The 25,198-nt window shown below is 35.5% G+C and overlaps 1 protein-coding gene across 7 annotated transcripts in view; it reads left to right on the top strand.

The window, feature by feature from the left end:
• Positions 1–25,198, top strand: part of VPS13B (vacuolar protein sorting 13 homolog B) — a 787,290-nt gene that overhangs the window by 207,766 nt on the left and 554,326 nt on the right. For all 7 annotated transcript variants that reach the window (XM_069600522.1, XM_069600521.1, XM_069600524.1 and 4 more), the window contains exons 18-19: positions 12,581–12,715; positions 13,502–13,675. In XM_069600522.1, the coding sequence (XP_069456623.1) occupies positions 12,581–12,715; positions 13,502–13,675 (309 nt within the window). The remainder of the gene's footprint in view (positions 1–12,580; positions 12,716–13,501; positions 13,676–25,198) is intronic.

The raw sequence follows: 25,198 nt of genomic DNA, 5'->3' as shown, positions 1-25,198 counted from the left end.
TGAAGGTATTAAAGCTTTGAAACTGATTAGTAGGTCAATTTTTAGATTATGTATGGAGTTTTATAAGATTTCCAATTTCTATTTTAATGCCAATTTCTATATAATTTCTAATATTTTTCCATGTGTGGTTTTCATTGTTGGAACCATGTTGCATGCACTGTATTATATTCTATTATTGTTTAACATTTCTTATAGATACATTTTGTATACTTTCACATAAACATCGAGTAACATAGGTTTTTTAAATTAATAATAAGATATTATTGTCTCATAATACACTTAACTATTCCCCTCTTCTGAATTTAAAGTGTTTTCTGACTTTTGCTGCTGTAATTAATATTGCTATAAAGCATTTTCCCTTCTTTTTAATTATTTCTTTGAGATAAATTCCCAGGAGTGAATTACTTGGTTATAGATTATAAATTTTAAAAAATAATGTATTGCTCTCTCAAATTATTCCATGAATATGTAATGCCACTGGTAATGAAGGATAATGGTTATTTTAATAAAACTCAACAACTTTAAATGCTGTTGCTTAAATTTTCAGTTTTCCTTTAACTCACTTTTCTTTAGTTATAGCAAAATTGATCTTTTGTCATATTTCTTTTTATTGTTTATATTTCCTGTTAGGTGAATTTTCTTTTGTTTTTTTTTATCATTCACTGATTCATGGATCTATTTACTCATTCAGCTAGATTGTAGATTTCATGAGAGATGAGCCTGAATTGGTCTTGTTTACCCCTGTAATCCTTGACTGTGCATGGTGTATAGCAGTGTTTAGTAAAACATAGTGAGTCAGTGAGTGAATGAGACATGAGAGTAGGTGCTAGTGTATGCCTGAAGAACCATTAGTAGATGATCTTCCTTAGGTGATGCAGACAAAAGCTTGCATCCTCAAGCCTGAGTGACTGCTTTTCACTGTGAGAAACGTCCAGAGGTCTATGTGGTAGGCGTTTGATTTTGCCCTTGGAGGTCAGTGATTGAAATAGCAAGAGCGACTCTTGGTTGTATGCAGTCAGAGTTCGTATAGTAAAAGAATGCTTGATAGAGTCAAGGTTTCATAGTGGTTGGATATTTGGCTGGGCACTTTTACTTGTGGTAGAATTCACAGTGCCTTCAGTTCAGTTCAGTCACTCAGTTGTGTCCGACTCTTTGTGACCCCATGAATCGTAGCACGCCAGGACTCCTTGTCCATCACCAGCTCCCGGAGTTCACTCAAACTCACGTCTATCGAGTTGGTGATGCCATCCAGCTGTCTCACCCTTATGGCAGGATTAAACTAAGGAAAGAAGAATGATCTTGTCCTATGCAGAGGGAGTGAATGTTGTATTTATTTTCATATTGGTGTGCCCTTTACCACCTACCTCTATGTAAACATACACATGCACAAACACACATTTACTTAATTTAAAAGAGTGAAAAAATCCGCCTGAAATGCAGGAGGACCTGGGTTCGATCCCAGGGTCAGGAAGATCCCCTGGAGAAGAGAATGGCTTCCCACTCCAGTATCTTGCCTGGAGAATCCCATGGACAGAGGAGGCTGGCAGGCTACAGTCTATAGGGTTGCATCAAATTGGACATGACTGAGTGACTAACACTTTGCCCTTCACTGTGATGTCTTTTATTTTGCCAGATAGTAAGTTAGCATTCTTTTCCACAATTAAAAATTTTTTATTAAAAAACTTTATGACTTTTACATAGTGGTCCTTCTTTAGATATTTCTACCAGTGGTTATTAATGAGAATTTATTTTCATGTATTTCCATCTCATATGTGTTATGAAATACCTAATTCAAGAAGCAGATATATATTTTTTTCTAGGCATTTTACTCTATTATCCTAAGTGTTACTTTCTTTTTAAGTTTTTGTGTGGGTATTATTGGAGAAGGAAACGGCAACCCACGCCATTGTTATTGCCTGGAGAATCCCAGGGATGGGGGAGCCTGGTGGGCTGCTGTCTGTGGGGTCGCACAGAGTCTGACATGACTGAAGCCACTTAGCAGCAGTAGCAGCAGCAGTGGACATAATACTGAATGATCATAACAGTAATTATTACTTAATTATTCAAAGTAAGAACTTTTATGTATAGAATAACCAAATATAATAATGTACCACTTTATTATTTGTCTCATAAAGTAATAATTATTGTTCTTTATCTGACAGTATAGCTCTAGAGGCTAAGGGGAAATAGAAAATGTTTCAAAAGTTATTCTTGCAATATCAATGTGTAAATTGTATTTTTGAAAATTTTGTTTTTCTCGTCTTTCATTAAAGTTGCTGACATTACCTAGTTCATAGTTTTTCTGTCATATATACAGAAACATACCAGTTCCATTTAGTGTAATTTTTCTTTGCCTTTAAAAAATGCTGATGGTATATGACCATATTGTTCCCATCTAAGGCCACTTTTCCTTTCCAGGTCCTGTTATACAGTCTTTAATTTCCTACACTGCAGCTAATCATTGGCTTTTAAAGCTTAAAGAAAGCTTAGTTATAATCAAATACAACCATTCTTTTTTTTTCAGATGAAGAAACTGAATCATAGAGACTTTAAACCCAAAATTATACAGCTATTTGATGGCAGAATTTGTACTAGAATAAAAGTGTAGTGATTAATGTATCATTTATTAAACTCACTTATTACTCCTTATGTATAAACTGAGCTTCCCCAATAAGCTTTTATTGTTGGTAGTGATAGTAACAGTGAGAATATACAGGCTAATATTTATTGAATCCTAACATGCTGGATACTCTGCTATCATTTCTGCAAGGACTGTTCTATAAGGTAGCTAGTGAATTATACCCACTTTATAATTATGGAAACAAAATAGTTAAATTAGTACATTTTGGGATTTATAATGTGTTTTGTATCTCTGCATAACCTGTAGTGTTTAACCACAAAAACTACTTGTTGCTTCCTCATCTAGTGTGGGTGTAATCCTAGGAAGGAGAGCGTTCAATTATGATGTATATTTATTTAAGAAACGTATGACATAGTGTGATGTGACTTCTATGCCTGCTAGCATGGTATGATAATTACCTGAAATCCTTTTCTTTATGAACACCCATGCTGGAAAATGTATAACACATATAACTCTATTAGTAAGTGAACTGCTGAACCTGTGAGAAAGAAAGAAAAAAAAAATCCCCAAACAAGGAGGAAATGGAAAACTAGAGTGGGAAACAGGTATTCATGCTTTGACTATCCTAATGGGCTGTGGCAACTCAGTTACCAGTGCGCTTGGCCTTTAATCACCAGAAAAGGGTGGGGACCAGAAAGGAGGAATTGGGAAGTGATTTCCATTTCCCTGAGCTCACAACTTCTAAGAACTAGTAGAAAGATGGACTGTTTTAAAAATCTGTCCCACTCTCGTTTTAACAAAGAAACTTCTTTGTTTTGGCCTTGATGTGGAAGACAGTGGGTGTTTTCCCTGTGAATTTGTAACCACAGTCCTGTCAGTGCTCAGATCTTAATTTTTTCATGGTCTAGGAACCATCAAACCAACAAGTTTACTTAAAATGTGATCCTGGGTAGACTGGTTACATCTCTGGGTATTTAATAGTAAACACAAACATTAATATTTGCTTTGGCATATACCCTTAACTCTGGCAATGTTTTTTTTTTTTTTAAAAAAAGCCTTTAGAAATGTAAACCCAGAATCCCAAATTATTGGAGAAGGAAATGGCAACCCACTCCAGTATTCTTGCCTGGAGAATCCCAGGGACGGCAGAGCTTGGTGGGCTGCTGTCTGTGGGGTCGCACAGAGTTGGACACGACTGAAGCGACTTAGCAGCAGCAGCTAGATTTCTTGGTGACACCTATTTGTCCTTGCCTGCCCAGTCACTCTTGTTGAGACTTCTACTTTCCTCTCATGTAATAAATCTGCCTCTCATCTTGCTTTCTCCTTTTATTCTTCCCCTGAAATGTTAATGCTTAGTTTTTATTACACTATCAACCATTTAGAAGCTCTTCGCTATTGTAAAATGTTCTCTAGTAACTTTGCTAAGATGACTATTCTTTCAGTGTGCATTTTAAAAGAATTTGCCTTTTCCCTCTATAGAAACTTTTACTGTTAGTTCACTATCTTGTGATTGTTTTTATTTTTGTGTGTCTGGAATGAGTCCTGCCTGCTTGAGTGACCTTTTGCTTTATTTTATTAAATTATCATTTTTTAAGGCCTGTAACAAAAAGGGCAGTTCTGTGGGTCCTTAAAATCTCCACTGTTTTTTTTAGAGGCAATCATTTGTGGCTTATTCTTAGTTCAGTTCAGTCGCTCAGTCATGTCCCACTCTTTGCGACCCCATGAATTGCAGCACGCCAGGCTCCCTGTCCATCACCAGCTCCTGGAGATGACCCAGATTCACGTCCATTGAGTCGGTGATGCCATCCAGCCATCTCATCGTCTGTCGTCCCCTTCTCCTCCTGCCCCCAATCCCTCCCAGCATCAGAGTCTTTTCCAATGAGTCAACTCTTCGCATAAGGTGACCAAAGTACTGGAGTTTCAGCTTTAGCATCAGTCCTTCCAATGAACACCCAGGACTGATCTCCTTCAGAATGGACTGGTTGGATCTCCTTGCAGTCCAAGGGACTCTCAAGAGTCTTCTCCAACACCACAGTTCAAAAGCATCAATTTTTTGGCAATCAGCCTTCTTCACAGTCCAAGTCTCACATCCATATATGACCACTGGAAAAACCATAGCCTTGACTAGATGTACCTTTGTTGGCAAAGTAATGTTTCTGCTTTTGAATATGCTATCTAGGTTGGTCATAACTTTCCTTCCAAGGAGTAAGCGTCTTTTAATTTCATGGCTGCAGTCACCATCTGCAGTGATTTTGGAGCAGAAAAATAAAGTCTGACACTGTTTCCGCTGTTTCCCCATCTATTTCCCATGAAGTGATGGGACCAGATGTCATGATCTTCATTTTCTGAATGTTGAGCTTTAAGCCAACTTTTTCACTCTCCTCTTTCACTTTCATCAAGAGGTTTTTTAGTTCCTCTTCACTTTCTGCCATAAACATGGTGTCATCTGCATATCTGAGGTTACTGATATTTCTCCCAGCAATCTTGATTCCAGTTTGTGCTTCTTCCAGCCTTTGCAACCCCATGAACTGCAGCATGCCAGGCTTCTCTGTCTATCACTATCTTCCTGAGTTTGCTCAAACTCATGTCCACTGAGTCAGTGAAGGCAGCCAACCACCTCATCCTCTGTCCCTCATATTGTAGAATAAATTTTAAATAGCTAAAACTTGGAAAATAACTAAATTAGAAACCTGTTTGTGAGGTTGAAGCTTACTGAATGGCAGATGTCATTGTAGGAGAATTGGACACTTATTCATGTTTTCAGAGGTGAGGGGATAATGTGTTATCAGTATCTCTGGTTCACTTTTCTTGGACTGGCTAGTTTACTCAGAAATCCTTCCATTTCCTTGCTGCAGGTTTTAACTCTGGCATTCAGGGTTCTTAGAGAGTAAAAGAAAATATTTCATTATTCAGTACATCTATTTTATATTCATTTTTAGACAATCTCCCATTTTTAGTATGCATCCCTTTCCTTGGGGTGTCCCTTAGTTCATTTTCCTTCTGGTTCAACTTCTCCAGTGTTGTTGGGATGAGAGTGGGATACTTGCATTGCTGCATGGATTAAGGCAAAGGATCTGTGGTCATTAGATAGACTTTCAGTCAGTGCTCATCTTTTTAGCCTCATCTGCATTCCTGCCCTCTGAACTACCTGGCTTCTTTAATTCTTACCTTTCCAGGGCTTAGTGCTGATCAATGTGCTTCTTCATATGCTAACTCACAGGCAGTTTTCTCTAAGTCATCCTGTTGCTACTTGTTCATCAGTATCTATCTTCTGAAATTTTGATGACAGTGCTTGCCTCTTTGAGAGTTGTACTTTTAGCTCCTATCTTTCCATTTTCATTTCTTTGTTGGTATTTGGCCCTAAAAATTAAGTCAGAAACAGAAATAAACTCACGTATCACTTGATCCTTAATCTTTTACTTCCACTCAGATATACAGGTTATTCTCATTAGTTTATCTTTTAATTTATAGGAATGATCATACTGAACACTGAGGGGCTAACATGTCTGTGAGGTTAGGAGAATTATGTTGGATAAAAAAGATGTGGGCACTACTATTCAACATAATTTTGAAAGTTTTAGCCACTGCAATCAGAAAAGAAAAAGAAATAGAAGGAATCCAGATTGGAAAAGAAGAAACAAAACTCTCACTGTTTGCAGATGACATGATCCTCTACATAGAAAGCCCTAAAGACACCATGAGAAAATTACTGGAGCTAATTAATGAATATAGTCAAGTTACAGGATATAAAATTAACACACAGAAGCCCCTTGCATTCCTATACACTAACAATGAAAAACCAGAGAAATTAAGGAAACAATTCCATTCATCATTGCAGTGAAAAGAATAAAATACTTAGGAATAATTCTACCTAAAGAAAGAAAAGACCTGTATATAGAAAACTGTAACACATTGATGAAGGAAATCAAAGATGACACAAATAGATGGAGAAATATACCATGTTCATGAATCAGAAGAGTCAATATAGTGAAAATGAGTGTACTACCCAAGCTACCAATGGTATTTTTCATAGGACTAGAACAAATAAGTTCACAATTTGTATGGAAATACAAAAAACTTCAAATAGCCAAAGCAATCTTGAGAAACAAGAAGATGGAACTGGAGGAGTCAACCTGCCTGACTTCAGACTATACTACAAAGCTACAAGACACTATGGTTCTGGCACAAAGACAGAAATATAGATCAATGGAACAAAATAGGAAGCTCAGATAAATCCATATACCTTATCTTTGACAAAGGAGAAAAGACTATCTCTTTAAAAAGTAGTGGTGGGAAAACTGGTCAGCCACTTGTAAAAGAATGAAACTAGAACACTTTCTAACACTATACACAAAAATAAAGTCAAAATTGATTAAAGATCTAAATGTAAGACCAGAAACTATAAAACTCCTAGAGGAAAACGTAGGCAGAACACTCTCTGACATAAATCACAGCAGGATCTTCTATGACCTACCTCCCATAGTAATGGGAATAAATGCAAAAATTAACAAATTGGACCTAATTCAACTTAAAGGCTTTTGCACAATGAAGGAAACTATAAGCAAGGTGAAAAGACAGTCTTCAGAATGGTAGAAAATAGCAAACGAAGCAACTGACAAAGAATTAATCTCAAAAATATGCCAGCAGCTCATGCAACTCAATACCAGAAAAATAAATGACCTAATCAAAAAATGGGTGAAAAAACTAAACAGACATTTCTTCAAAGAAGACTTACAGTTGGCTAACAACGACATGAAAAGATGCTCAGCATCACTCATTATCAGAGAAATGCAAATCAAAACTACAACGAGGTACCATCTCACCCTGGTCAGAATGGCTGCTATCAAAAAGTCTTCAATAAATGCTGTATAGGGTGCGGAGGAAAGGAACCCTGTTGGTGGGAATGCAAACTAGTACAGCCCTATGGAGAACAGTGTGGAGATTCGTTAAAAAAGTGGAAATAGAACTGCCGTATGACCCAGCAATCCCACTTCTGGGCACACACACTGAGGAAACCAGAATTGAAAGAGACATGTGTACCCGTGTTCATCGCAGCACTGTTTACAATGGCTAGGACACAGAAACAACCTAGATGCCCGTCGGCAGACGAATGGATAAAAAAGCTGTGGTACCTATACACAGTGGAATATTTCTCAGCTATTAAAAAGAACTCATTTGATTCAGTTCTGATGAGGTGGATGAAACTGGAGCCTATTACACTTAGTGAAGGAAGTCAGAAAGAAAAACACCAATACAGTATGTTAACGCATATATAGAGAATTTGGAAAGATGGTAATGATAACCCTATATGCAAGACAGCAAAAGAGACACAGAGATAAAGAACAGACTTTGGGACCCTGTAGAAGGTAAGGGTGGGATGATTTGAGAGAATAGCTTTGAAACATGTATGTTAGCATATGTGAAATAGATCGCCAGTTCAGGTTCGATGCATGAGACAGAGCACTCAGGGCCGGTGCACTGGGATTACCTTGAGGGATGGGATGGGGAGGAAGATGGGAGAGGGTTTCAGGATGGGGGTCACATGTACACCATGGCTGATTCATGTCAATGTTAGGCAAAAAGCACTATAATATTGTAAAGTAATTAGCCTCCATTAAAATAATTAATTAAAAAAAGGAGAAAGATGGTGGGAAGAGAATCTGAATTAATGGTGTACCACAGGACTGAGATTATGTGTTGAGTTAATGTTCAGAAAAATACTAAAAGGACAAGAAATAACTGTTATTTTATACCAAGTATTATGAAAATTCAGTATTTTTAGGTTATTCTATTGATAGTATATACCATGTGAAATCCCTAAGGAATAGGGATTCCTTCTTCCCTTCCTCTGGTAGATTTTGATAGCAATATTTGAGTAAATGCATATGACAGTGCTTTGTGAGGTCATTATTTCAACTATAAGATACTGTCACTGTCTGTAATTGTTCTGTTGACTCATATCAGATGACTATACAACTGTCCAAAATTTTGCACCTCTTGCCTAAATTCAGATTTCTCAGAGTTAAATACCTTAAACAATAACTGCTGTCTTTGGCCTCCACGTGAAACAGTAATTAATAGTGGCTTGCCTTAAGCCATATAACTACTAAATACATAATACTGTAGCCTTGATTTTTCAGCTTCAGAGTTTTTGGTCTTTTTGTTTCACCATTTCGTGTTCCTAACAGGAAGATTTCCTTTCACAATTTTAGGAAGCAGCATTCATGTAGCTTGAAAACAATGTGAGGGGTGCCATGAATTGTTCAGTGCCAAGACTGTTCCTTTATCTCTTTCTAGTACATGTATTTGGGGTATTTTACAAATTTTGGTTTGATGGTAGAGTGGAAAGAAGCCAAGTTTATTTTAAAATTAGTTTTATGAATACGATTTCTTATTTAGAGTAATTTTAGGTTCACAGCAAAATTGAAGGGAAGGTCTGAAGTTTTCAATACAGCTTGTGCCTCCGTACCGGTTTACATAGCCTCCCTCGATATTGACATCCCTCACCAGAGTGGTCCAGTTTACATAGCCTCCCCCAATATTGACATCCCTTACCAGGGTGGTATATTTGTTACAACTGATGAACCATATTGACACGTCATATCACTTAAGGTTCATAATTTATATTACTAAGGTTATTTTTCTGTTAGCAGCTTTTCTCCATTGTTGAAGTGTATCAAGAGATGACTATAATTATTTGTTAACAATTCTGAGGTTAAGCAATTAAAAAAAATTACTTTAGGAAAAAAATTTTCTTAAGGAGAAACTATGCAGGATGTTTTAGTTTATAAAACATTTTAAAATACCTGAGAAATTTAATGATAATAAAAAAGTGAAGTAAATTCTTGATAGTTGTAATCTAAAATAAGATGCTTTATACGTATATGTCATTCTTTTTTTTTTTTTTTACTTTTATTTGCATTCATTTTTTACGGCATTTATTCCCGGGCCATAAGTTTTTGTTTCTTCAGTTTCTTCTGGGATATCTTTTTCTTCTGTGCAACCTCCTCTTCTGGTTTAGGAACAATCTGTTCTTTTTCAGTAAGGATCATCTCAATGTGGCAGGGAGAGCTCATGTAGGGGTTGATCTGACCGTGAGCTCTGTAAGTCCTGCGTCGCATCTTGGGGGCTTTGTTCACTTGGATGTGCTCAATGACCAGAGAATCTACATCTAAGCCCTTAAGTTCAGCATTACTCTCTGCATTTTTGAGCATGTGTAGTAAAAATTCAGCACTCTTTTTGGGCCATTGACACTGAGTCCAGCCCCACTGTTTGGCCTGTGCACACCTGCCAACTCCACCGTTGTAGCGGCGGAACGGCACACACTGCTTCTTTAACGTGACGTCCTTCAGATACTTGGTGGCTTTTCGGATATGCATACCCTTTATGGCCTGGGCGGTTTCACGAGTATTCTTAAAGTGTACACGAAGATTTGAACCTCTTGATTTGCATGATTTTGTGGGGTTTTCTGGGTCAAGTGAATAGCGCACCATTTTTAGGAGTCACCTCAGGCCGCTTACCGGAAAAGCTATATGTCATTCTTTTGTTTTCATGTATGTCATTCTTATCAGAAGAGATTTCAGGCAAGTTCTTTTCAAGTTATTTTTTATTGAAATATAGTTGATTTACAGTGTTATTTCAGGTATATAGCACAGTGATGCAGATATATATATTATTTTCTATTATTATAATATAGATTATTAGATTATTATAATATCAAGTATAATTCCCTGTGCTATACATTACAGCTCTTCTGATAAGACTTCAGAATCTTATCAATATATACAGCACACAATAGATACTAACAAAGACTTAGGCCTTTCATTTGAGAGTCAAGGTAGAGCCCTAAAGTTGGTGTAAACTTTGTGAAAGAAGCAGTTTATAAAGTAATTTTTTTAAAGCCATGTTTGTCTATCCATGTATTTTTAGTTTTGCAGCCAACTGAACTCTTTCAATTCTAACCCTTGAGAGAATCTTTCATTAGCTCTTGCCTCCTGATTATTATCTAGATTCTTCAAGTTTCCCCCACCCCTCTCCAAAAAACTGGTATAGAATGAGTCTGACTGTGGGTGCTTGAGTTAGAATAAGGTATTACTCCATTTTGTATCTTTCTCATCACTGAACATAATGATTGGAGCAGGGTAAATTATCACTGAGTATAACTTGTGCATCCACAGTAGATGTTAAATATGCTGAGATAGCTTAGCTTCCTTTCTTACGAGCAGAAATGTGATCCAAGCCTCCTCACTTTCTGACTTGAGCGTGGGCAAAATCCTTCCTTCTCTAAACTTTGGTTTTCCTGAATATGAGATAGAATAGTAATAGCTAGGTCTTTTTTTTTTTTTCTTTTGATATGAGTAAAAATAGCAAATTAAATGTAGTGCATGGCACTTTAATTGCTCAGTGTGTTAGGTGCTATAATTAGCACTACTGCTGCTGCTGTTATTACTATTATTACTGTTACTACTATGTTTATGTCATATTGTAGGCATTGTTTAACTTTCTGAAATACAGCTTCTTAAGTTTGTTGGGTTATAGATTTGAAGAATTTGATAAAAGCTGATAAAATCATAGAAAAGATCTAAGTACACAGCATTTAGACTCCTGCTATGAGGATAATAGGTTCAAATGGTGAATACTGAGAAATAGCAACCAATTGTTACATGTTCTTGTAACAGTCAAATAGAAATGAGCAAATTTAGAGGTTCTTCTGAAGCAAAGATTAGTATATGAGAGATGTTTCTCAAGATGGTGTCCTTTAACTAGTGGATAACCATGTAGTGTTTTAGTTAAATTGCAGGCTTCCTGGGCCACATCTCACAAAGACTGTATAGGGCTTCTTGAACACACGGGAGTTTGAAATCAAAGATTTTGGTATGTTTAATATATCTGTCATAAAAGTTCATAGTTTTCTTAATTCTTCATGCTTAGTTCTGCTTCATGAAGTTTCACATATGAAGGATGATACATATTCGATTGGAATGTGGAATGGGGAAAAGAAAGCCTCTTTTCATGAATATTGGTGAAATGAGTGATGAAGTTTTCTGTGATAAGATCAAATTGTGTCAGCTCTTCCTCTGCTGCAGGACTGTGCAGAGAGAAAATTACTGACTGAACTCCTCTAATCCATTGTATCCCTATTTGTAAAAATGAGAGAATGACATTTTTATTACCACCCTGTTTTGAGGATAGAATAAAATGTGTGGATAACACACAGTAAGTCCTTTGGTATATGTTAATGGATTAGAGTTCTTCACATTATCATCATTTTTTTTATGGTTTACAATAATGTTAGTGTAACGTTCTTAAGGTTTCTCTGCCTTTTGAATTCTTACCTAGGCTTCAGGGCCAAAATGAGTTTCTCCTCTTTGAATTAACGTTTTCCCTACCAGTTATGTCATGGTAATTGTTTGCTTCTGTGCTTTATGTCCCTCAGCAAGTAGCATACAGTAGAAAAGATAATGCTCACTTTCTTTTGTTAATTGGTATAGAATCACTTTGGTTTCTTTTGGCTACAGTTGGCATATCGATTTTGCTTATAAGCTATTGTATTTTAACTTAGGAGCTGTTTTGAGCTATCTTGTTTCTCTCTTTGCATCCTACCTAACCAAGATATTTTGGAGTCTGTTTATACAGGTAATTTCATGCTTAAATTAATGCGTCTGCATAAGTGAAAGTCAGTTTATAAGTTAAATTTGTTTCAAAGTGAACATCTTAATCTGTATTCTAAAACCAAATGTGATTTTTTTTCAGTATCCATATTTTTAAACAACTGTTTGTTTAAAATTTGCATAAGTATAGTTTTAAGAGTTCAACCTGTTTGTTTTAAAATTGCATCATTTTACCTCCGAAACACTAAACTGTGAAGCCTAACACAAATACTGTAAGAACATCTGAGGTAGATAATTAAAGTATAATTAAGTTTAAATGCCTTGGTGAAGGAGTATAAAAATTATTTAAATTCAATCGGCTAGTACATTTGCAGTTTTCTTTTATTAGGTGTGAAATCTAAGAATCCCCTGCCAACTCTTGAGGGCTCAATCCAGAATGTTGAATTGAAGTACTGCAGCACATCATTGGTCAAATGTGCCTCTGGGACCGTGGGATCAATAAAAATTTGTGCCAAAGCCCCAGGTATGTGCAGCTGGACCGTGTAAAACTTTATTGCCTGTATAGGAGAATTGGCCTTGCGTTTTACAAGGAGCGTTACTGAAACAAGAATTTACTCATTGTTCCTATGAATCAGAGGTTTTAAATATTTTTATTTTACTTGAAAAAAATTGTTAATTGTGCCAGGATGATACTTCTTGACGTTAATAAATTAGTTTTTACTTAAGAAAAAAATATTACATAGTTTTAAGAATGGTTATGAGGGAAGAAAAATTAAAGGAAAGTTTAGTCTTATACTTTTTGGGGTGGAATAGGAGATATAGATGTATATGACACTTAAAAATTAAATTAAAATGTTGCTAGTATAATGAAATTAAACAGAAACTCCGGCTGTTTTTCAACTTAAGGTTGTAATTGACTTTGCTTTCCTTCCAATACTTGATTTCATAGTATTTTCCTTAAACTATTTGTTATTTAATTTTTTCCAACGTGGATTAAATGTCTAGATAAGTTTAAAGAGGTACAGATTCCCTTTAATATTTACAATACAGTGTGTTCATGTTGTTATATTTTACATGCTTTTCTGAATGTGTTCTACATTTATCAACTAAATACTAAAACATTTTAAGAGTTAAAAACGCATTTAATTTTTATCAGTCATACTTTTTAGAATATAACTAAATGTACTGCTAAAATTACCAGGTGTAAATAGAAATTTTATATTGTTAGTGTACTTTAAAATCAGGCATCTGCAGGCTACTCCTATATATTTTTTTGATAACCTTCTTTTTCATACATCTGTCTATTCAGGTGACAGTGGAAAAGAGAAGTTGATTCCATTGCTTCAGGGTCCTTCTGACACTAAAGACCTTCATAGCAGCAAGTGGCTCAATGAGAGCAGAAAGCCAGAATCTCTTTTAGCTCCAGATTTGATAGCCTTCACAGTCCAGGTTCCACAGTGTATGGACTACTGCCACAGTTCTGGTAAGTACACCAGTATTCACTTGTTTTGAATTTTCTTTCCCAGCAAGATTTTAAAAAAGGCACTTTCTTTCTTTCCTTCTCTCCTTTCCTTACCTCCCCTTCCCTCACTCCTCATTTTCGTCCATTCTTCCTCTTTTTTTCATTTGTGTCCATTGGGATACACCCTGCAGTTATCCTCTTTGAAAATTCAAATGAAGTATTTTGTATCATTTTTGATAAATGATGTGTTTACAAACAATAATGATTTTATTGTTTTATTAAGAGATAATTTCTTTTTATGTATAACAGTTAACCTTCAGGTTCAGCTACTGCCAGTACTAAATCCAACTGAGTTTTAAAATATATTATGTAATACATAGAAAGGAGTAAAAGAAATTTAAAACATTGCAAAGAGAAAATATTTTTCTTGGGATAGTAGTACTTTGTGACCCATAGTTTGCCATGTTGAAATAGTGGATTCAGCGTTCTGTGTATTTACAGGAGGGAAAAGATATTGATGGTATAACAAAGGAAAAAATGCAGGAGAAGCTCCTTGCCTCTGTTTCATTTTATTTCATGTCATTTTATCTATTTCATTTTATTCACTACCATAATAGCAGATCCACACCTCTCATGTTGAGAGGAGATATTAGAAGGATCAGTGAAGCCTGGGGATAAAGAGGTGTGGTAAGGAGAGCCTGACGTCAGCAGTGAGTTCAGTTAGTATGTCATTAGTAAAGCCAAGACAATGGTACTGGAAATAAGATAGCTAGATAGATGTTCTTAAAGATATTCTTCAGCCCCCATTCAGTGGGCTGAATTTTTTCTTTAGAATTAATTGGCCAGTGAGGTGATTTCAAATAGCTCCGTAAGAGTAGAGCTCAATTAACAATATGTAACAAATACTGTAGCTTATAGGAAATGCATTAAACATGAGTTCAAAGTAAGTTCACTTTGACTAAGTTAACCATGAAAAGATTTGTAATTAGCTAGACAGAGATTGGGTGAACTCTGGGAGTTGGTGATGGACAGGGAGGCTTGGTGTGCTACGATTTCTGGGGTCGCGGAGAGTCGAACACGACTGAGTGAACTGAACTGAAGACAGAGATTGTATGGAGTGAATATTTGAAGCAATGTACATATGCAGTGATGCAAAACCATTTGAAAGCAGAATTTGATATGAGCAACATTTGTAGCTGAATGGCATTCACACTAGAAACTGGAAATTAGTATTTGAAAGGTGAGTCTGAGAACCCTTGAATCAACATTCTTTTGAAGAGATCTCCTCACAAAGACATTTTCATCTTGATGAGGCTGAGTGTGGAACCCTAAGGGAAAAAAATGTAAGGATGAGGCCACTACCTATCCCTTATGGGTAGAAGACTTTACCAGTAGTTTAAGGTAGGGCTTGGTAAACATTTTACTAACATTTTGGGCATTATGGGCCATATGGGCTTTGTTTCCATTGTGCTGTTTTAGCACACAAAAAAAGCTGTGAAAAAGTGGAAGTGTTAGTTGCTCAGTCCTGTCTGACTCTTTGCAACCCCAAGGACTGCAGCGTTAGGCTCCTTTGTCCATGGGCTTTTCTAGACTAGAATACTAGAGTGGGTAGCCATTCCCTTCTCCAGGAGATCTTCTCAACCTGGAGACTAAAGTTGGGTCTCCTGTACTACAGGCAGATTCTTTTTACTGAGCCACCAAAGAAGACCAAAAATAGCCATAGGTAAATGAATGGGTGTGACTGTGTTCCAGTAAAACTTCATTCACAAAACAGGAGGTGGGCAAGATTTAGCCTTTGTGGATCACCTACCCCTGCATTGGGCAAAATGATTGGTGGTTAAATCATGCTTTTTTTAAATGCCTATTTAATCATATTCTTTGAATATGCTATTGGAGAATCTCTTTATAATTGTCCAAATAGTAGTTTTTGGTAGGTTTTGTTTTCAAATCATTAAAATGTTATTAGAATGACCAGACCATCTGGTTAGAATTTTTATACCTAAGAAGGGACTAAGCTTACTAGAATCTATTGCATATGCTTTTTGTTTAAAAGTTTATAAAAATAAAAATGAATTATTTATTTGCATGTGTGGATCTTAGTTGAGGCATGCAGGAGCTTTCTTGCATCATGCGGGATCTTTCATTGTGGCTCATGGGCTTAGTGGCTCCGTAGCATGTGAGATCTTAGTTCCCCAACCAGTTTGAAGCTGTGTCTCCTGCATTGCAAGGTGGATTCTTAACTACCAGACCACCATGGAAGTCCTTACTGCATATTCCTACACAGGATAGGGGCTCTTCATTTTTTTTGTTTTGCCATGTGTACCACTAGAATGAACTGAGTCAAGCATATTTAGATAATACTCTGATCTTTCTCATAACTGTATTTGTATTATTCTTTGTAATCTAAATGCATATTCAGGATCTCAGTATATATATTTGCATTTTGAACCTTTATATAAAAGTAAAGTACTGTAAAAATTATACATATGATTGTTCTAAGATAAAATTTTATATTTTTCTACTGTTAAGGAGATTCATCTAATGTTCAACATTAGTGTTACATTTAGTGATATGTTTATGGATTTGCATGTAAAATTTTAATATGACCATGCATTTGGTTCTTTGAAGATATTCCTAGGGTGTGTTTTAATCCTAAAATGTAATGTGTTTTTAGTTAAACTACATTCATATACTTTATTTAGGGTATTTTTAAATTTAAATTTTCCATCCATCTTGGAAACTGCCACCCACATTCATGGCTTAGGTATTTATGATATGGTAATGAGAGAGCTCATAAGTATTTTTTTTAAAAGCTATTTCTAAAACAATATTAATCTTATGTTCTGGTAATAAAGTTTAGAGGGTGTGTGTTTATCAGTGTGTGTGTGTGTGTGTGTGTGTGTGTGTGACTGATGGTATAAACAAGTTGTAAATAAATTTTAAATGAAGAAATAATTTATTAATAATCCTTTACAAGTTTATTGAAATATAACCCTTTTAGCAAGTTCTTTCCTAGCCACTGTATATAAAAACTTTTTTCTCTCTTGTTTGCATATATGTGCATACTCAGTGGTAAAAATCTGCCTGCCTATGCAGCGGACAAGGGTTCGATCCCTGGGTCAGAAAGATCCCCTGGAGAAGGAAATGGCAACCTACTCCAGTATTCTTGCCTGAAAAATCCCATGGACAGAGGAACATGGCAGACTGTAGTCCATCGGGTTGCAAAAGAGTCTCACAGGACTTAGCAACTAAACACAGATTGACACTAACACATTTTGTTTTCTTACTATTCTAAAGTTTCTCGTATTATACTCTGTGATAGTATATATATTACTGATTTGTCTTGTTGAGTTTTTTTTCTTGCTATTAGAATTAAATGTTTTATTATGGCTGGAATTTTTTGTTTTTCTTGATCACAGATGTATTCCTAGTATCTAGAACAATATCCCACAAATAGTAGGCTATCAACAGATATTTGCTGAATGAATGAGCAAGTAAGTGATGATTGTATTTGCTTTTCTTTGGTTTTTGAGGCTGGAGCACCCAATGAGTCATTACTGATGTTTGCTTCGGGGGGAGAAAAAGATTCTGGATAGAATTCTGAACTCTTCTAGATGAACAATTAAGGGAAGCACAAGTAATCCCTGCTGTCTTTTTTAGAGACAGACCATCCAAAAGAGGTTGTTAATGTGCTTTTCCCATTGATTTATATAATTTGAATGAGAGGTTTTGGAATGTGGCAAATGGTGTATTTTAGAGGAGTTTGGTGATCATTCTAATTGGCTTCTGATTATCACGGCATCCTGTATGGAAGACAACTGCTTTTGTGCATATGTTTCTAAATTGAAGGGGGTTATTGAAATTGAGAAGCAGATCATGTTGTGAATATTATTGAATATATTAGGAAGTGAGTTTTGAGAGAAGCTCACTCAGGATAAAGAGGCAGAGTTTTTCAGCTGTGACTTTAGAATGTGAGAAAATAGACAGCTTTTTAAATGGGATTAAATATAATTGACTAAAAGAAGTATTAACAGTATTAATAAAACTTATTATGGACACAATATTTTGCAACTTATAAATCACTTGCATGTAAGTTTTTCAGTTTGTTTACAGAACAAGACTGTTTTCAGCACAACAAATTTAGTTTGTCTAACAGAGGAGGAAATTGAGGCTCAGAAATTGTCTAAATGTTTAACAAGTCAGACTTTAAATCTGAATATGGGTCTTCTAACTGTATAATATTTTTCCACTGTCTCAGGTTATTTATTATTGTGTCTTTTATTCTTAACATCCATATTGTAAACATCGTACCACCCAGCCTTATACATTCTTAACTTTGAGAATCTCCTTCTTTACTTCATATTTATTGTTGTTTAGTTACAAGAAGTTGTGTCCAACTCCTTGTGGCCCTATGGACTGTAGCCTGCCAGGCTCCTCTGTCCATGGGAATTCCCAGGTAAGATTACTGGAGTGGGTTGCCACTTATTTGTCTAGGGGATCTTCCTGGCCCAGGGATTGATCCCCTGTCTCCTGCACTGGCAGGTGGATTCTCTATGGCTTAGTCACTTGGGAAGCCCTGACTTCATCTTAAATACTATCAAAAGAGCCACACTTCCATGGTGTCACAGGATTGCTTTGTGTTTGAAGTCTTAGCAACTCCATTTTCTCTTTTCCTTCTCCCCGCTTGATCACTTTCTCTACTTGACTGGTGCTGATTCCAGCAAAGGAGCTAAAAGCTCCTTGGGAGTCCAGTGCAGCCCACCTTCCGAATTCATTGCTATTATTCACAGGAATCAGTGGCATTTCTGTTACTTAACGTTTGTATAGATAAATAGAGAGACCAGATTCTTCTTCACTTCCTTCAGAAGTAGAAGCACGTGGTGACTATAAGTCATGTATGTAAAATATTTTAAAATAGGTTCTCAACATTTTTTCTTTTCTTTTTTTTAAATATAAACTTTAGCTCTTCTTTATATGCTATATTTTGCCTATGATTTATAGCAGGTTCTGCTTGTTAAAAAGTTCTTAGTCTTTGTTAATCTGATACTAATGTATAAATAAATTTTTGAGTGCCTGCTATTTAGGAATATAAAATGATTACAAAATACTATTAGCTTAGGATCAAAGGGAACTTACAGGACAATCATTCCAATTTATGAGTCAGTGTTAGGAGTCTTTTTGATATGTCCCTCTTTTTCTCTGTGCTTCAGATCTCTTGGCCTTCTTTAAATTTCTCAGTGGTGATTATGATTTTGCATATTATGTTTTTTTTACCTGTCTGGGATTCTTACGACTGTCCATACCACTTTAACTTATCCCTCTTCGAGTTTGAGCTTCGTGTTGAGGTCCTAGCTCACTTACTATATCTTCAAGTAAGCCCGAAGGCTGCTTTTTCCCTTCTCACCTTCCCAGTTTGATTAAGTATTTCTGTTACATTCATTTTCATAATTCACTGTATATTTCTTTCATAGCACTTAATGACAGTAGTATTTATGTAGCTGTGTGACTTGAATGCTGTCTGTTTTCAACATTTGACAGTGATTTCTGAGAGGACAGAGTTAGTCACTGGCTGCTTATCATTTTATCTCCAGTACCTAAAATTTGCTGACATATAGGGAATTCTTAGAAAATCTTTTATTGAATGAATGAATAAATGGATTATTATGACAGAGGGTCAAGGGTATGAATGCATTTGACAGATAAATAGTAACTTCTTAATGTAATACATGTTAACCATCTACCCTCTTCTCTCCCTGTTTCTTCCTCTTCCTCCTTTTCCAGGCACACACACACCTACCCACACACCCACAGCCACACACATCCCCTACCCCCCACTGGAGAGAATACCTACCAATATCTTTCTTTGTTAAACAGATATGATTAGTATTAGGTCCTCAGTTTGTTGGGCTGAAGCTTCCATTCCTTAGTCGTATAAGTGACATGAAATAATGTGTGTGTGTAATATGTGCATGCACATGTGTGCTCAGTGGTGTCTGACTCTTTGCAACCCCATTGACTATAGCCTGCCCAACAGGCTCCTCCGTCCATAGAATTTTCCAGGCAAGAATACTGGAGCAGGTTGCCATTTCCTTCTTCAGGGGATCTTCCCAACTCAATTGTCAAACCTGTGTCTCTTGCATCTCTTGCATCGGCAGGCGGATTCTTTACCATTGAGCCACCTGGGAATCAACCCTATATATACATGACAAAACTTATTATCTTATGTTTCATTGGCATTTATGTATGATAATACCTTTTCCATTGAAACCTTCATCTCTCTTTTTCTCTTGGCCCTCAGGAGTTATAACACCTGATATCTTTTGCTTTTTTGTACATACTGTGAATGGCAACAATGACTGCTCTTTATTCTGAACTAGCTTTTAAAGGATATTTGTATAGTGAACAATTCTGGGAGATAGATCCAGTATCCCTCTGGAGCCAATGGAGTGCCTGCTTACTGCCCATTATAAAAGATCTGGTTCCTCAACACAGGGTTAATTTCTCCTTTTTTATTTGAAGTACTGTTGATTTACAGTGTTGAATTAGTTTCAGGTACAGAATTCATTTCTTATAATGCATTCCACTGCATGTGCAGTCATCTACCTGGATACATCTTTGTTTTTTCTCTGTGAAACTTGAGGGCAAAAGGAACTGATATAAATACATATGTTGATACTCATGCTGCTTGCTGGGCCATGAGTAATATAGACCTTTGTTTGACTCAGGAGTCTCCTGTCTTCTACATCATTCATTATAGCTCAGAATTCTTGACACTAGCGCAGTATAGTCTGTTGGTTCTCCTTATTGAACCATCTTCATTTCCTTCCTCAAATGCATTTCTTTCCTTTGTATCTTAAGTATATGTTGTTTCTGATAGTGTGACCAGTCCTCTTCTGTTTATTTGATTTAACCAACAGTGTGTGTATGTGTGTGTGTGTGTGTGTGTTTAGCAACCACCCCTCTGTGTATTTCTCTGTGTCCATTTATTTTCTCTTGAGAGCCAAACTCAAAATTTCAGCCACCTCTTGACCCATTGCCCAGTGGTTATTTTACTGTTGCCTAACATGTTTAAAGCAAAACTCAGTGTAGTTTCCCTCATCCCACCTGATACTCCATCATTCAGTTTCAGTTAATGGCACTGCTGCTGCTGCTGCTGCTAAGTCACTTCAGTCATGTCCGACTCTGTGCAACCCCATAGACAGCAAGCAGCCCACCAGGCTTCCCCATCCCTGGGATTCTCCAGGCAAGAACACTGGAGTGGGTTGCCATTTCCTTCTCCAGTGCTTGAAAGTGAAAAGTAAAAGTGAAGTCACTCAGTCGTGTCTGACTCTTAGCGACCCCATGGGCTGCAGCCTACCAGGCTCCTCCGTCCATGGGATTTTCCAGGCAAGAGTACTGGAGTGGGGTGCCATTGCCTTCTCCGGTTTATGGCGCTATTTACCTCTTAATGGTGAAAATTTTAGCACTAGGTTAATTGCACCTTCTTTCTCCCCTGCATATCGTAGATGTTCCACAGAATTTTTTTTTTAACTGAGTAGTCCAGGATAAACAGAATAAATTTATTTTACTCACTTCCATGTGATTTGCCTACATGATTCCATGACATGTCTGAAAAAGTCTCTTTTAAAATTTAATACAATCCTTCACATAGCACAAATTATGGTGTATTTTCCAGGTATATATAGTGAACTTCTATTTAGTTACTACTTGTCTTGAACTTTTGTGCCGCTGGAAATTAGAGTTTTTCACACAAGCTACTGTTAGACACTGTTTTGTATTTTGTAATTTTAATGAATTTATGAATTTACATGCAGAATGTTACATTTATTCCTAGAAAATTTCATCTAATTGATTTTGTTCACCATTAAGGAAGATGATAATCTTTTAAAATCAGGCTGTAGTTACTTGTGCAAGTAAGATGAACATGGTGTATTTGCTTTTGACATATAAAACTCAAAACAACTATTTCTTTCTAATACTAGAAAAATAGAATTTAATGATTTTGAGGATATGTAAAAATTATTTAAAACAACTGTACCTTAAAATGTAATTTAAGTTATAAGATAGTTTAAGCTGAACTTTCTATTCGCTGGTTTTAATCAGTTTCAGAAATTGTTTTAACTTTACTAGATTGGCCTGTATTAAAAGTTATTTTACATTTTGCCCATGAAATATGTACTTTTGATTGTAGTTTTTGGGAAAGACAGTCACAGTTCTGTTCTCTGGAAACTCATATTTAAATTGGGGAGATAGTTTTCTTTCCTGATTAAAGTATACCAGCAAACACACACACTCTTCTTTCACCATTTTAAGTTGGTTGGTTAGGATACGGATTGTTAAGTAATCTTTAAAATGAAGACAGTATATTTTGGATTGTAAATTTTAATTTGGAAGAAATGTTTTTTGTTGTTGTTCAAAAAAATTCTTCTCATAATGTAGAATTAAGTAAATTGCCTTGAAGTTATATTTTTAGTATTTTTGACAGGATACATGAGTCAGAATGCTTATATATTGTAGCAATTAAAGACAATTCACATTTGTGGTTTGGGCATAAACGTGTAAAAATTATACCCATCTATCTTGTTACATTTCCTCTCTGCTCCCTGAGGACTTTACTATGTACTTTATCTGTGATTGCTGCCAGTTTTCTATCATGTTCCCACTGGGCTTCTGGTGCAAAAAATCTTATCCTCTTGATGACAGAGCTTGCCTGAATGATTTCATGCTCCTAACATTTTTGTTCACGGGAATTAGGGGCAAAATGTAACTACAGCTGAACAGAGCGTCTATTTTTGTAATTTTGGAGTTTAGGCTCTGTTATTGGAACTAAATGAAGAGATGCAGGTGTTCTCCAGTCCAAGCCCTTTGGGAGTTTTGATGGTAGATGCTTGAAAAGAAAATGCATGTGTTTCCAGAGTCAAACAGCAGCTGTGAGACAAGGATTTATGTTTTTCTCAGAACTTTGGGATTTCAAAATGTTACATTTAATCACAAGCACAGAAAGGGGAGCAAATGTTAAAGATGTTACGCATAAAAGTAAGTTTGCTGATTTCTTTACCATATGAACTATTTGTGGGAATATAGGAGCACAGTGATTTTTAATCAGAATATAAACAATTTCTAAAGGATTATGATAGTTACCAGGACATAGGCTTTTGAGAATGTTACATTTGTAGCACAGAGAATTTTTTATCATACTAAGGATTATGCATTTTTTCCCCCATTTAGACAGATACACAGATATACACACAAATACAATGAAAGGTTTGGTAAAATTTTTGCCAAATGTGTTTTCATTATAACTTTCGGGGCAAAAGTTTAAAGAAACATTTTATATTAACACAGCCCATGGTTTTTAAGTATAAGAAAAGAAATTCTATCTAGCATAGTATTAAGGGAATTTTGCATATATATAAAGCATACGTTTATCTGTATTAAAGCAGATATACACTTAAAACTTTTTCAAATCATGAAGTTTGTCTTATGGTTGATTCATCTTTAGCTAAGGAAAACTCTGCCGTATTTCTTTGCTACTCTCATATTTTATGTTTTATTTTTTTAAGTAAAATTATTCACTTGTTCAACAAATTTTTTGTAAGTTTTCTGCATATAGAAATAAAATGGTGCATCAAAATCTCTAAAGAAATTTATGATATATTGAGGAGATAGGCATATAAACACCAAGATTAAATCAATGAATAAATGAATGAATGACTTACTAAAACAACTTATATTTTGAGTGTAGCTTTACCCATTGTAAGCTATATTATTTTGAGCAAGTTAAACTCGAGTATTGCTTTCTCATCTGTAAAATGAGTGTATTTTTATCCAATTGTTAGGATTGTTATGTACATTAAATTACACGCTCTGTCTTCAAGTCCATTGTAATTGTAAAACATAATGGAAACTCTAAGTATTAACTTTATTCTGTCCAAAGTAGTAATCTTTGTTAATCATTATTTTTATTGAAGGTCATGGTTTTTCTCTTGAATCCTTTTCCTTCCTATCATGTTCTCTGTATGTTAGCTGATCCCTGTCCACTTTAAATTTCCTCCAAGTTAACTGTGTAAACCTGTGTTTCTGAAGCTACGAGCAAATCCTTTACCCAATCCCAGAATTCTACCTTCTTCCAGATTGAAATGTCTGCTGGATGGCATAATGGTAGGAGTCAGAAACAGTTCAATAGCAACAGGAAATTACTTTGCTTGCTTCTTTGAAAGGTCCCATATTCTGGAAGAAAGGCAATGCAAGAAATCTCTTGAGCCTTGTGGGTGACCAGTTGTTTTCCTTATTTATAGCACAAATTCAAAAGTTTGTATTTTTTTACTGCTTGTGTAGTAAAAAGAAACTGGTATTCTGAGTAAGAGACAGCTTCATTTGTAAATAGTAAATTATTATATAAGAAGTATTTTACATTGTAATGAGCTTTAAGTGAACTTCAGTATAAAATATATAATGTTTTGTGTATTTTCAATGGATCAAAAAGCTAACATTATTACTTCAGTTTATTTTTATATTTTAGATAATGATGTCTTCAAAACGAGTTTTTATTTTTACATTTTCTGTTTAGACTTTGAAGTTAGCTGAGTAGTAGCTGTCATATTGGTCAAATGAGACATAGAAGCCTTAGTGAACCACTATGAGTTGATTTACAAAACAGGAGTAAATTTCCTATCAGTTTTTGCTACTTGCTTCTTCCCCTAATTGTTGTATCCCTTCTAGAAGAAACTTGATTCCAGAGATAGCTTTTACATCTGTTCTGTCAGCACAGTATTCACAGCAATCATCCTTATGCAATTAATTCATTTTGTAAATAAATGATGAAAGTTAGTTGTCCATTAATGTGTAAGAATTTAATCACTTTTCTAAGATTGTTTTGTTTTAATTTCACCTTCTTTTAACTTCTATCCTTCCTCCTCCTCCTCCTCCTCCTCTTTCTTCTCTTTCTCTCTTCTCCCTTCCTAATTAATAACCCCCTTCTAAGCAGCACCATATCACAGGGCAAACAGTCATAACTCTTTATAGGATTCTTTCCACATGAAACTGGTCAGGATCATAACAAGTACATGTTAAGTATTTGGTAAATACAGACTTGTCCTAAGGAAATGATTTTTGCCTTTTGATATAATCTTTTTGTCTACAGGCCCACATCATTTTATTTCTAAATTGATCTGTGGGGGGGAAATGTAGTCTGGCTTCAGCCTGTTAAAGAATGTTTTTTAAAAGTGAAATCTTATCTCATATATATATATATATAAATAAATAAAATAGACAAATGTTAAAGATTATTATCTCATATAGGTATAAAATGAATGAATTTTAAAGATTATTAACATCATTGTCAATGAGAGAACCAGTCAGATGTTACAACTAGATCAAAGGGGAGTTTATAAAAAGACAGTTCTAGATCAGTACTACTGTAAAAAATTTGGAAATGGATACAAAACAGGCTCTTTCTGCAGTGAGAAAGGGAGGTCATTTGTATTTCTACCGGACAGAATTTATTTGCATCTGTAGTGAATAATTATTTTGCATTGCTATCGG

This window comes from Ovis canadensis, chromosome 9 (genome assembly GCF_042477335.2).
Source record: "Ovis canadensis isolate MfBH-ARS-UI-01 breed Bighorn chromosome 9, ARS-UI_OviCan_v2, whole genome shotgun sequence".
Taxonomy (NCBI): domain Eukaryota; kingdom Metazoa; phylum Chordata; class Mammalia; order Artiodactyla; family Bovidae; genus Ovis; species Ovis canadensis.
The sequence above is the reverse complement of the archived record's forward strand: the minus strand, read 5'-3'. Positions and strand labels throughout refer to the sequence as shown.